Source organism: Symphalangus syndactylus, chromosome 7 (assembly GCF_028878055.3).
Source record: "Symphalangus syndactylus isolate Jambi chromosome 7, NHGRI_mSymSyn1-v2.1_pri, whole genome shotgun sequence".
Lineage (NCBI taxonomy): Eukaryota > Metazoa > Chordata > Mammalia > Primates > Hylobatidae > Symphalangus > Symphalangus syndactylus.
In genome coordinates this window covers 122,096,404-122,110,166 of record NC_072429.2, presented here as the reverse complement: position 1 = coordinate 122,110,166, position 13,763 = coordinate 122,096,404, and the positions used below count along the sequence as shown (strand labels likewise).

General features: G+C 37.4%; 1 protein-coding gene across 1 annotated transcript in view; it reads left to right on the top strand.

The window, feature by feature from the left end:
- Window positions 1-10,692, top strand: part of ZHX1 (zinc fingers and homeoboxes 1) — a 29,489-nt gene extending 18,797 nt beyond the window's left edge. Inside the window, exons 3-4 of the mRNA XM_055287169.2 lie at window positions 2,925-5,774; window positions 8,819-10,692. Coding sequence (XP_055143144.1) covers window positions 3,150-5,771 — 2,622 coding nt within the window. The 5' untranslated portion in view covers window positions 2,925-3,149 and the 3' untranslated portion in view covers window positions 5,772-5,774; window positions 8,819-10,692. The remainder of the gene's footprint in view (window positions 1-2,924; window positions 5,775-8,818) is intronic.
- The last annotated feature ends 3,071 nt before the right edge of the window (window positions 10,693-13,763 follow it).

Sequence of the window (13,763 nt, the reverse complement as noted above, 5' to 3'; positions counted from 1 at the left end):
CAGCACTTTGGGAGGCCGAGGTGGGTGGATCACGAGGTCAGGAGATCGAGACCATCCTGGCTAACACAGTGAAACCCCGTCTCTATTAAAAATACAAAAAATTAGCCGGGCGAGGTGGCGGGCGCCTGTAGTCCCAGCTACTCGAGAGGCTGAGGCAGGAGAATGGCGTGAACTCCAGGGGGCGGACCCTGCAGTGAGCCGAGATTGCGCCATTGCACTCTAGCCTGGGCGACAGCGAGACTCTGTCTCAAAAAAAAAAAAAAAAAAAAAAGCTTTTTATTTAAAAAATTTTAGGTATAAAATTTATTTAAGTATATTTGTGTGATCCTAATTCATTTTTTTCTTGATGATTTAAAGTTATTATTGTGAATTTCAGATACTGTTCTCTATGGTGATGCCTCCTGCAGGTCCTGTTGAGTTTTGTAGGACTATTTTCCTGTTCATTCTGGTAAATTTAATAAACATTGAGTGATTACCTCCCTGAATTCAGGCTTCTTGTATGCACTTGGGAATGCAACATTAATGAGATGTCAGCCAAAATATCTCAGCTGGGAGAGTATTAGGTTGAAGATACAAAGTTCCTTGGCTCAATCCAGAGTTTTGGGGACTTTGTTTTATCTCAAAAAAGCTGTGTCTCAGTCTCTTTGTGTTCCTATAAAGGAATACCCAGAACTAGGTAATTTAGAAAGATAAAGGGTTTCGTTGGTTCACAGTTCTGCAGACTGTACAAGAAGCATGGCTCTAGCATCTGCTTCTGGTGATGGCTTCAGGCAGCTTCCACTCATGACAGAAGATGATGGGGAATGCATGTGGGCAGAGATCACATGGCAAGAAAGGAAGCAGGAGAGACAGTGGGGAGGTGCCAGGCTCTTCCTAACAACCAGCTCCTGCAGGAACAGTAGAGCGAGAACTCACTCATTACCACATGGACAGCACCAAACTGTTCATGAGGGATCTGACCCCATGACCCAGACAGCTCTTATTAGGCTCTACCTCCAACATTGGGGATCGAATTTCAACATGAGATTTGGAGGGATCAAACACCAAATTATAGCAAGCTGTTATTAAAAATGAGACATAATATCTAGAGTAAGGAGACCACAGATATGGATGAGGGTGCAGGGACAGAAATGTAACATTACTCTGCCATGTACAGTATGGTAAGTACTAGACTAGAAAATAAACTGGGGAGGAAATGAGACCAAATGAAAGGGAGAAGGTGATCTCTAGTAGGGGTCCCCAACCCCTGTGCCGTGGACCAGTACCAATCCATGACCTGTTGGGAACTGGGCTGCACAGCAGAAGGTGAGAGGTAGGCAAGCAAGCATTACCGCCTGAACTCTGCCTTCTGTTAGATGAGCAGCGGCATTAGATTCTCATAGGAGCACAACCCTATTGTGACTGCGCATGCGAGGGCTCTAGGTTGCGCACTCCCTATGAGAATCTAATGCCAGATCTGAGGTGGAACAGTTTTATCCCAAAACCATCTCATCCCCCCGCACTGTGGTACGTGGAAAAATTGTCTTTCATGAAACCGGTCCCTGGTGCCAAAAAGGTTGAGGACTGCTGTCCTAGAGGGCACACAGAGAGATCAACACAAGTGTCCTAACCTAAGGAAGGGCCTGAGTAAGGGTCTAAAAGTGCATTGAATGTCTGTGGAATGGCAGTCATTTCTGGTGTACCTAAAGCATAAGGAAATAGGAGAAAGGAAAGTGAGGTTAGACTAGGTTGTGAAAGGGATTATATGTCCTGCAAGGAGTTTGAACTTTATTCCTTCAACATTAGGGACCTATATCAGGAGACTGATGTGACTAGATATGCTTTATAACTTTTGGTAGCATGGTGGCAAATGCTAAGAATAATGTTTCTGGTAGGCCAGGCACGGTGGCTCATGCCTGTAATCCCAGCACTTTTGGAGGCCAAAGCGGACAGATCACCTGAGGTCAGGAGTTCGAGTCCAGCCTGGCCAACGTGGTGAAACCCCGTCTCTACTAAAACTACAAAAATAGCCAGGCGTGGTGGCAAGCACTTATAATCCCAGCTACTCGGGAGGCTAAGGTAAGAGAATCATTTGAACCTAGGAGGTAGACGTCACAGTGAGCCGAGATTGCACCACTGCACTCCAGCCTGGGTGGCAGAGTGAGGCTCTGTCTCAAAAAAAAAAGAATAATGTTTCTGAAACTTTGATCATTCATCCTCCATCTTTGCTATTTTTGCCATACTTGAAGCATGCTTTTGGCTGGTGAGATAGACCAGTAGGAAGAAGAGGACATAACTAATGAACTAATAGATTAAATTTCTTGTCTTTTTTTTTTTTTTTTTTTTTTTTTTGAGACAGAGTCTCACTCTGTTGCCCAGACTGGAGTGTAGTGGCATGATCTTGGCTTACAGCAATCTCTGCCTCCTGGGTTCAAGCGATTCTCCTCCCTCAGCCTCTGGGGAAGCTGGGACTACAGGCACCTGCCACTACGCCTGGCTAATTTTTGTATTTTTAGTAGAGACGGAGTTTCACCATGTTGGCCAGGCTGAATTTCTTACACACTTAATGGCCATAATATTTTAGTATCTGTGGATGCTTTTTATAGTGTTAAAGTTCCTCCCTTGTTAACGTTGCCATTTCACATTAATAATAGCGTGCTTGCCAAAGCAGGCCCTTTCCCCCTTGTCTTCTAATACATAGCTGACTAAAAAATTTAAATGAATAAGCTTGTGTCTGACCCAAGGTAAAGTACTTAACGTTCAATGAGTTGGCTTGGAGAGATTTATTTTGATCTTTAGAGGACATTTTTTTCTGATTCTTATCTTATTCTAGATCTTTATAACTGAGCTATCCAGGCACTTCTGATAAGTGAACTATAACTATAATTTGTTTAAAAGATCATAGTTACTCATTTTAAAACACTTTTAAATTTATTTTAATGTAGGTGATTGGAGTTGTGCTTCAAAAATTTCAGAAATTCAGCAGTATTTTATCTGCCAACAATAAGCTCTTTACTTGATTGCACCATGAGAAAGCTGCTAATGAGACTTCTTGAGCACAAAAATGGACTTGAAGAACCAAAAGCCATTGTTTTCAAATGAAGAACACTGAACAGTTTTAAGCCTCGATGCTTTTTAATCACCACTGAGCTTTTCCTCATAACATCAGAATGGCAAGCAGGCGAAAATCAACAACACCTTGCATGGTCCTTGCCAGTGAACAAGATCCAGACCTTGAGTTGATATCAGATTTGGATGAAGGTCCTCCTGTGCTTACACCTGTAGAAAACACCAGAGCAGAGAGTATCTCAAGTGATGAAGAAGTTCATGAATCTGTGGATTCAGACAATCAGCAAAATAAAAAAGTTGAAGGTGGATATGAATGTAAATATTGTACTTTTCAAACTCCAGATCTAAATATGTTTACTTTTCATGTGGATTCAGAACATCCCAATGTAGTGCTAAATTCATCCTATGTTTGTGTCGAATGCAATTTTCTTACCAAAAGGTATGATGCACTTTCTGAGCATAATCTGAAATATCACCCAGGAGAAGAGAATTTTAAGTTGACTATGGTGAAACGTAATAACCAGACAATCTTTGAACAAACAATAAATGATCTGACTTTTGATGGTAGTTTTGTTAAAGAGGAGAATGCAGAGCAAGCAGAATCTACAGAAGTTTCTTCTTCGGGAATATCTATCAGTAAAACTCCTATCATGAAAATGATGAAAAATAAAGTGGAAAACAAACGGATTGCAGTTCATCATAACTCAGTTGAGGACGTTCCTGAAGAGAAAGAGAATGAAATCAAACCAGACCGTGAAGAAATTGTAGAAAATCCAAGTTCTTCAGCTTCTGAATCTAATACAAGTACTTCCATTGTAAACAGAATACATCCAAGTACTGCCAGCACGGTAGTGACACCAGCAGCAGTTCTTCCTGGATTGGCCCAGGTGATAACTGCTGTATCTGCTCAGCAGAATTCTAATTTGATTCCCAAAGTCTTAATCCCTGTTAATAGCATTCCCACCTACAATGCTGCATTGGATAACAATCCCCTTTTACTTAACACCTACAACAAATTCCCTTACCCAACAATGTCAGAAATTACAGTTCTTTCTGCTCAAGCAAAATATACAGAAGAACAGATCAAGATATGGTTTTCAGCCCAACGTTTAAAACATGGTGTTAGTTGGACTCCCGAGGAAGTAGAGGAGGCAAGAAGGAAACAATTCAATGGAACAGTGCATACTGTACCTCAGACCATAACTGTTATTCCTACACACATTTCCACAGGGAGTAATGGTTTACCATCTATTTTACAGACATGCCAAATAGTTGGTCAGCCTGGTCTGGTCCTTACTCAAGTGGCTGGAACAAACACCTTGCCAGTTACAGCACCTATAGCCTTGACAGTGGCAGGCGTTCCAAGTCAAAATAATGTACAGAAAAGTCAGGTACCTGCTGCTCAGCCTACTGCAGAAACAAAGCCGGCAACAGCAGCAGTTCCAACTTCTCAAAGTGTCAAACATGAAACTGCATTGGTAAACCCTGATTCATTTGGCATTCGGGCAAAAAAGACAAAAGAGCAACTGGCAGAATTAAAAGTTAGCTACCTTAAAAATCAGTTTCCCCATGATTCAGAAATTATCAGACTTATGAAAATAACAGGCCTGACAAAAGGAGAGATTAAAAAATGGTTTAGTGACACAAGGTACAACCAGAGAAATTCAAAGAGTAATCAGTGCTTACATCTCAACAATGATTCCTCTACCACCATTGTTATAGACTCCAGTGATGAAACCACGGAATCCCCAACTGTTGGTACTGCACAGCCTAAGCAATCCTGGAATCCTTTTCCTGACTTTACTCCCCAAAAGTTTAAAGAGAAAACTGCAGAGCAGCTTCGTGTCCTTCAGGCAAGTTTCCTCAATAGCTCTGTACTTACAGATGAAGAATTAAATAGGTTAAGGGCACAAACCAAACTTACCAGAAGAGAAATCGATGCTTGGTTTACAGAGAAGAAGAAATCAAAAGCTTTAAAGGAAGAGAAAATGGAAATAGATGAAAGTAATGCAGGTAGTTCCAAAGAAGAAGCTGGAGAAACTTCTCCTGGAGATGAATCTGGTGCACCTAAGTCAGGGAGTACAGGCAAGATATGTAAAAAAACACCTGAGCAGCTGCACATGCTTAAGAGTGCATTTGTCCGGACACAGTGGCCATCACCAGAAGAATATGACAAGTTGGCCAAAGAAAGCGGGCTTGCTAGAACAGACATAGTTAGTTGGTTTGGGGACACCCGTTATGCTTGGAAGAATGGAAACTTGAAATGGTACTACTATTATCAGAGCGCCAATTCAAGTAGTATGAATGGTCTGTCTTCCCTTAGGAAAAGAGGGAGAGGGAGACCCAAAGGACGGGGAAGAGGAAGACCGCGTGGGCGGCCTAGAGGAAGCAAAAGAATTAACAATTGGGACAGGGGACCATCACTCATAAAATTTAAAACTGGAACTGCAATACTTAAGGATTATTACCTGAAGCACAAGTTTCTTAATGAGCAAGACCTTGATGAACTTGTTAACAAATCACATATGGGCTATGAGCAGGTCAGAGAGTGGTTTGCAGAAAGACAGAGAAGATCAGAATTAGGTATAGAATTATTTGAGGAAAATGAGGAGGAAGATGAAGTTATTGATGACCAGGAAGAGGATGAAGAAGAAACAGATGATAGTGACACTTGGGAGCCTCCACGACATGTGAAACGGAAGCTTTCTAAATCAGATGACTGAAATGTAAGTTACGAAAATTTTTAATCTGCGTATATGTTCATCAGCCACATACATTTTGAACAGTCACCTTGTTGTATCAGTCATCTTCATTTTTGATAGTTTTTTCTGAAGTAGTTTTTCTTTTCCCTAATAAGAAGACTAGGTACCACTAGTATAGCCAAGAGATAAATGATTATCATGTGTAGTTTTATTATTACTATTATGTAGAGTTTAATGTCTTAATTATTATTTTTCATATGAATTGGGGTTTTTTTACTTTGTTTTGAAGGAAAGTTACCCAATCTCTATGAAGGGAGACTGGCAGGCAAGTTGAGGGGATTCACAAACAAATACTGAAGATAACTAAAATGTATTTTATTGCAATGCTCCCTTCACTAAAGCTTCATTTTTTGCCGATTTAAGGAAATAATTCAAAAATGAAAACTAAAAAGAAGGGGAAAAGTACACCAAAGGAAAGACTTACTACAGGGTTGAGGATTGTGCAGTTTTAGGAAACTAGGTGAAAATGGGTATCTTTTCTTCTTCATTGCATTGTTCCCAAAACTTTACTAGATTTTTAACTAGAGTTTAAAATGCTTTATGTATTTATGAAATTACTCAGTATCTTTTTAGTAATTTATAAAATTACTCAATATCTTTTTCTGTTAAAAGTCAAAGGTCTGTTTTAGGCCATATATAAATTCATGTTTGCTTAGGTGGCATCTGTCTTTGAAAACTGTGATATAAATTATTTCTGTTTTAGAGATCAAAAGGCAAATAACAGATTTGATATAAACCCAATTGCTTAAAATATCTTCTCATTCTTTGGTATAAAACAAACCTGCTACCAGCACTAACATTGTATTTGATTTAAAGTATATCTCTGTAGTCTTAAAAATGCAAATAAATATGGCTTAAATTTGAAAGGTTTTGGCATGTTCCTTAAATCTTAGTTCTTTTGTAAATTGGATTAATTAAAGTTGTACTGTAGTTGCAAATCAGATACCTGCTTTGGAGTTAGGAATTGAATTCTTAATACTTCCGGAATTTAATAACATAGTTTTATTCTTTGCTATTCTTTGTTTTGGAGTGTTCCGGGGTAAAAGTACACTGTTTTGAAAACAATGCAGTTGTCATGAAATGTTTGTGTATGTCTGTCAGTAGTCCAAATAGCATCTTGCTACTTGCTATCAGAAATGACTGCGGTGTTCTCAAACAGTAAGGAAGGAAATGAGACGTAGACTCTCATTATTATTTTACACGTGAGCATGCTTACTTAATTTCCTTGGCTTTTTGCATCAGTATCCCATCCCCTACTTTTATGCTCTCTTATTCTGTGCAGTTTTTCCTTAATTCCCTTATATCTCCTCTCTGGTTTTATTTATTTTAACAATTATTTATAGAGAGCTTAATATGTGCCAGGTACTATTCTTACTGCTTGGCAATCCTTTTTCAGGTTTTCTCCTTGTTAATATTTTTTAAGGGATAACAGATGAAACTAAAAATGTACCTGTTTTAATAAGCAGTATAAATATCATTCCAGGTTATAGAGTATAATGTAATCATTTTAGGTTATAAGAAGTTAAACAGTTTCATACAGCTTTATCCTGAAGTGCAGCCCTCCATTTCCTAATGTCAGAAGTCTTCAGAGCAGGCTTTCTTCTGACCCAGATACATAAAATATTTTTAACAGGCATTTTTTTTTATTGCTAAACACAAGAATGTGCACTCAGCCAAGATTAAATCAACAAATTTGTTGCTGCAGTGAATGTTGTTGTTGTAACCTCTGCAATGATTTTTTTGGGGAGTTGCAGTCTTCCAGAAATAATGTGAATTTTTTGGTACAGTTTAGTTTGAACTTTAAGTTTGTATAGATAATTCTTTTATGTTATATATTAACACTGTAATGGATACTAATTCTGGTCAGAAAATTCAACCTAAAACTACAGTTTTCAAAAGATTGTATGATGTATGTTATACATGCACTGTATTAGTCCATTTTCACACTGCTATAAAGAACTACCTGAGACTGGGTAATTTATGAAGAAAAGAGGTTTAGTTCACTCACAGTTCTGCCGGCTTAACAAGAAGCATGACTGGGAGGCCCCAAGAAACTTACAGTCATGGCAGAAGGCGAAGGGGAAGAAGGGGAAGCAAGCACATCTCACCATGACCGAACAGGAGAGAGAGCGAAAGGGGATGTTCCACACAACTTTCAAACAACCAGATCTCCTGAGAACTCACTCACTATCATGAGAACAGCCAGAGGGGAAGTCCGCCCCCATGATTCAGTCACCTCCCACCAGGCTCCCTCCCCCGACACTCCCTGATTAAAAGTTATGTATGGGCTTATACAATTTCAAATGTAAAAACAGCCTATTTACATATGTTGAAACAGTAAGATTTTGTGGTATCTCTGTCCCTTAATAATTACAATTCAAGGTAAGATTTGGGTGGGGAGACACAGAGCCAAACCATATTATATACTTTTGTGGTAGCATAGAAGCATGCCTTGCTTTTTAAATACACAAAAGTCCAAATTTCTGAAACATCAAGTTATCCTTGGCTTAGTAAAATAATTTTTCACTTATAAGAGGATTCACCATAGCCTTCTCTAAATAGTTATTTCTTCATTTAAATATTGTTCAATTTACCAAAAAAGTTACCAAAACCTTCCCAAAATAGTTATTACAGGAAGTGAGGTACATATATATATCTTTTGCACCTTGTATAGAAATAGAAAAAAGTACAAGTCTTTAGATTTCATAGTCTGCTTATTACAGATACTGACAATGAAATATATACTCCCTGCTAATACAGTTTGAAATAAATTATTACATAAAGGTGATAAATGTTTATAAACAAATCTAGCATATGAAGAACATATACATAGATGAGTTGCACACAAAGTCTAGTGTATTATGTAAGACATATGTGGCAGGTGATCTCAAGAGAATACAAAAGATGTATTTTCATGAATAATTGATACTTTTATTTCTAAAAGTAGTAAAAATTAAAATACGGTTTTCTTTAAATTTTCAGTTTTTTATGATGTTTTTCTTTTTTAGCTGCCTAAAACGTTGAAGGAGAATCAATTCTTCAACTCAAGATGTCTGATTTACTGTGAATTTGCCCAATCTTTGATGACGTTGAAAACGTTTTGGGGCATACACACTCAAAAAGCAGGATCCAATACCCAAAAGAAATGGAACTTAATGTTGTGCCAAAGTTAAACTACTGCAGTTGGTGGAAGTTCTGCAATGTAAATAGAACACTAATTAAAAAACAACTTGTAAAAATTCAATTTAAATTTTAATACGTACATTTTTATTCTAATATGATGGAGACATTCTGAAACTTAGACTTTCTGAGGGGGTTTAATGACCACTAGTGCTTGTCCTCATATTCAGTCCAGCTTAATACTGTGTGTCTGGTAAGATGGGCTATATATTGCCTCTATTCTTTGAGATGTGATTAACCTTAGAACTTTTGACCAAAAATTTTACAGTAAAAATTGTTAGAAATGGGTAAAAAAAAAAAAAACCCAAACCCTGATTTATTACTATGTCTTATTTATCAGACCCTGCACTAAGATTAAAAGTTGTGCATGGGTTTATACAATTTCAAATGTAAAAACAGCCTATTTATATATGTTGAAACAATAAGATTTTATGGTTTCACTGGCCCTTAATAATTGGATCCTTCATTAAACACATCCATGAATACCACTGTTTCTACTGTTACTTGTTCCATTAGAAGCTGATTTGCTTTTTATTAAAATGCAGGTAATTAATTCTGAAGAAGGGAAAGAAACTGGCATGATAATTTGGATAGGGTGAAACTTTGAAATAAATACTGCACCAAAAATGTGAAAAAGAATCATGTAGTAAGTGTATACTTAGTGTTTTCTTACAATCGTGGAAATCAGAAATGTTTATACAGGTGTCAGATCAGAATTTTTAAGAGTTATCTTTCAGTGAAATTTTACTTTTATAACAATTTCAGTGAATAGAGAAAAAATTCTGAACTGATCATAATGAGTTAAAAGTTAGCTTTTCACTTATGAATCTTGGGAGTGTTAACTGTTAACTCTTGCCGTATCAGGAAATTGAAAGTTCATACTAATTTACAAACTTTGTAAAGACTGGTGCTGTTCATTCATATTGGGAAGAACCCTTTCTTTTGTGACCATAGGACCATTTTTCAAAATGTGCTTTCTTCATAGAAGAAATGTTCAGTTTAATTAGATTTGGATTTTAACATGTTTTTCTGAATGACCAGATGTAGGCTTGGCCAGTTTATTTTCTCTAATTTAATGGATAATAAATATTAAGCTCTTGGTTAAATGTTTTTCAGCCATTGAAAATGTTATGAAAAAGCCTTGAATATGCATGCTGCTTTCATTTTTATAAACTTTTTATTTTTTAACTATAGCTTTATTAGTAATTCCAAAATGCTGCAATGTAGCTGATTTCCTCACTCGGACAGCTGGCTTTGTGGGTGGCTTTTTTCATACTACTGTTAACTTTTTTAAAAAAGAAGCAATGTAAAGACCGTAATGCACTAGGCTTTTTTTTTTCTTTTACACGTTTAAAAACTTCTTAAAGCACTCTGTAATATAATGATTAAATTGCTCCCTTTTATAAACATTGCTAATGTGGTCTGAGTTTTGTTTGACAATAATTTTAATGTTCTCAAAATTTGAAATGTCAAGTATTAGAAATGAAGCCTTTGAATATAGTTGTTTCCCTTGCAATATGTTAACTCTGTAGCTGTATATAACTATTAATAAATTTCCCTCGTCTCTTTTATAGGCTTGATAAAACTCTTCTCTGACGTTTGCTAGCTTTTAAATATATTTATTTGACAGAGCAAAAGAACCTTCTTCTGGTTGATTGTGACCTTGAATACAAAATAAAAGTTAGTAGTGATTAGTAGTTTACAGTGACCTTTTTTTCATTTTATTAACAAAGTCAATTTTTAAAACATTGTGGTAAAATATATATCACATACTATTTGCCATTATACCAGTTTTTAAGTGTAAATTCAATGGCATTAATTATATTCACAATGCTGCACCACCTTCACTACTATTTCTAAAAGTTTTTCATCACCCCAGACAGAAACTCGGAACCATTAAGCAATAACTCCCCATTCCTCCCAGCCCCTGGTAACCTCTAATCTACTTTTTGTGTCTATGAATTTGTGTATTCTTGATATTTCAAAGAAGTAGAATCCTACAATATTTGCAGTTTTGTGTCTGGCTTATTTTACTTACAGTGTTTTCAAGGTTCATCCATGTTGTAGCATATATCAAGACTTTGTTTCTTTTCATGGCTGAATTATGTTTTATTATGTGTGTGTGTGTGTGTTTGTCTGTACATGTGCACTTCCCCCCACACACTTTTTGTTTATCCATGTATCTGTTGATGGAAACTTGTTTTTTTCCCACCTTTTGGCAATTGTGAATAATGCTGCAGTGAACATTGGTATACAAGGATCTGAGTACCCATTTTCAGTTCTTTTGAGTATATCAAGGAGTAGTATTCCTGAATCATGTGGTATTCTGTGTTTAATTTGTTGAGGAACCACCAAACTCTTCCACAGTGCCAAAATGTTCTCTGAAGCTTCTGTACCATTTTACGTTCCACTAGCAATATACAAGCATTCCAGTTTCTCCACATTTTTGCCAACACCTTTCATTTTCAGTTTTAAAAAGTCATTATAAGCCCAGTGCGATGGTCTGTGTCTGTAGTCCCAGCTACCAGGGAGGCTGAGGTGGGAGGATCGCTTGAGCCTAGGTGTTTGAGGCTAGCGAGAGCAATATAGTGAGACCCCGTCTCTAAAAATAAAATAATAAAAATAATGATCCTAATAAGTATGAAGTGGTGTCTCATTGTGGTTTTGATTTGTGTTTCCCTAATGATGAATGATAATGTCATTAGGAAAATGCAAATCAAAACCACATCTTTTCACATAATTATTTGTATATCTTCCTTTGAATATATTGAAAGTTTGTTCAATCCTTTGCCCAGTTTTTAATTGGGTTGCCTTTTTTGTTGTTGAGTTTTAGTTCTTCATATATTCTGGATGTTACAGCTTTATCAGATACAGATGCTTCTTGACTTAGAATGGGGTTTGTCCTGATAAACCCATTGTAAGTTAAAATTTTTGTAAGTTGAAAATGCATTTAATACCCTGATGAACTCACCATGAACTTGAACTATCATAAACTATTACTATTTTTTGAGACGGAGTCTCTGTTGCCCAGGCTGGAGTGCATGGCACCATCTTAGTTCACTGCAACCTCTGCCTCCTTGGTTCAAGCGATTCTCATGCCTCAGCCTCCCAAGTAGCTGGGATTACAGGCGCCCGCCACCGTGCCCATCTAGTTTTTATATTTTTAGTAGAGACAGGGTTTCACCATGTTGGCCAGATTGGTCTCAAACTCCTAACCTCAGGTGATCTGCCCACCTCGGCCTCCCAAAGTGCCAGGATTACAGGTGTGAGCCACTGCACCCAGTCACAATCATAAATTATAAATCCATGTGTTCCTCAGTTTACCATGGGGTTAGGTTACCATGGGATTATGTGTTAGTAAATCCATCTTAAGTCCATCATAAGTTGGGGACTGTCTGTATTATGATTTGCAAATAAGTTGATCCTCATTATGGATTCTGTATATGCAAATTTGCCTACACATTAAAATGTATTTGTAACCCCCAAATCAGTATTCATAGTACTTCCTTGGTCATTCCTGCACATGTACAGAATGGCAAAAAAAATTGTGTTGCTCAGTGCACATGTTCCCAGCAAAGGTCAACCAAAGAGATGCTTTGCCTTGTTTCAGGTCTCATACTGTAGAGAATGTGTGTGTGTGTGTGTGTGTGTGTGTGTGTGTGTGTGTGTGTCCATAGGAATGAAAAAGCATCCTTTCGTAGTCTATTTAGTGCTGTGTTTTCCATATTTTTCTGCTTTCTGCAGTTTAAAATGGTCCCAAGTGTAGTGCTAAAGTGCTGTCAGTGTTTCTAAATATTAGAAGGCTGTCATGTGCCCTATGGAGAAAATATGTGTTAGATAAGCTTCATTCAGGCATGAGTTACAGTGCTGTTGGTCATGAGTTCAGTGTTAATCAATCAACAGTATTAAATAAGGTGTCTTTAAACAGAAAAATACAAAACATGGTGATGTTTTGATTGATTCATAAATATATTGTGACCAGAGGCTCCCAGGACCTTAACCCTTGGAGCATGTGTTCAGGATTTGCTAATTCAGTGTGACTTTATAGAATGTAATAACTGTGAATAATGAGAATTAGCTGTATTTTTCCCATTCTGTAGGCTGTATTTTCATTTTCTTTATAATGTTCTTTGATGCACAAAAAGTTTTAAGTTTTCCGAAGCCCAGTTTATTTTTGTTGTTGTTGCTTGTGCTTTTGGTGTCATAGCTAAGAATCTATTACGAGGCTGGGCGCAGTGGCTCACACCTTTAATCCCAATGCTTTGGGAGGCCAAGGCAGGTAGATCACCTGAGGTCAAGAGTTCAAAACCAGCCTGGCCAACATGGCAAAACCCTGTCTCTACAAATATAAAAAAATTAGCTGGGTGTGGTGGCACACTCCTGTAATCCCAGCTACTCAGTAGGCTGAGGCAGGAGAATCACTTGAACCCAGGAGGTGGAGGTTGCTGTGAGCCGAGATTGCACCACTGCACTCCAGCCTGGGTGATAAACCGAGACTCTGTCTCAAAAAAAAAAAAAATCTGTTACCAAATTCAAGGTCATGAATAATTTTCTTCTAAGGGTTTTATGATTTTAGCTGTTATATTTAGGTTATTTATCCATTTTGAGTTAATTTCTTAATATGGTGTGAGGCAGGGGTCCAACTTCATTCTTTTGCATGTGGTAATCCAGTTGTCCCAGCATCATCTGTTGAAGCAATTATTCTTCCCCCATTGAATGGACTTGGGACCCTTGTCAAAAACCAATTGGCTATAAATGTGTGAAGGTTTATTT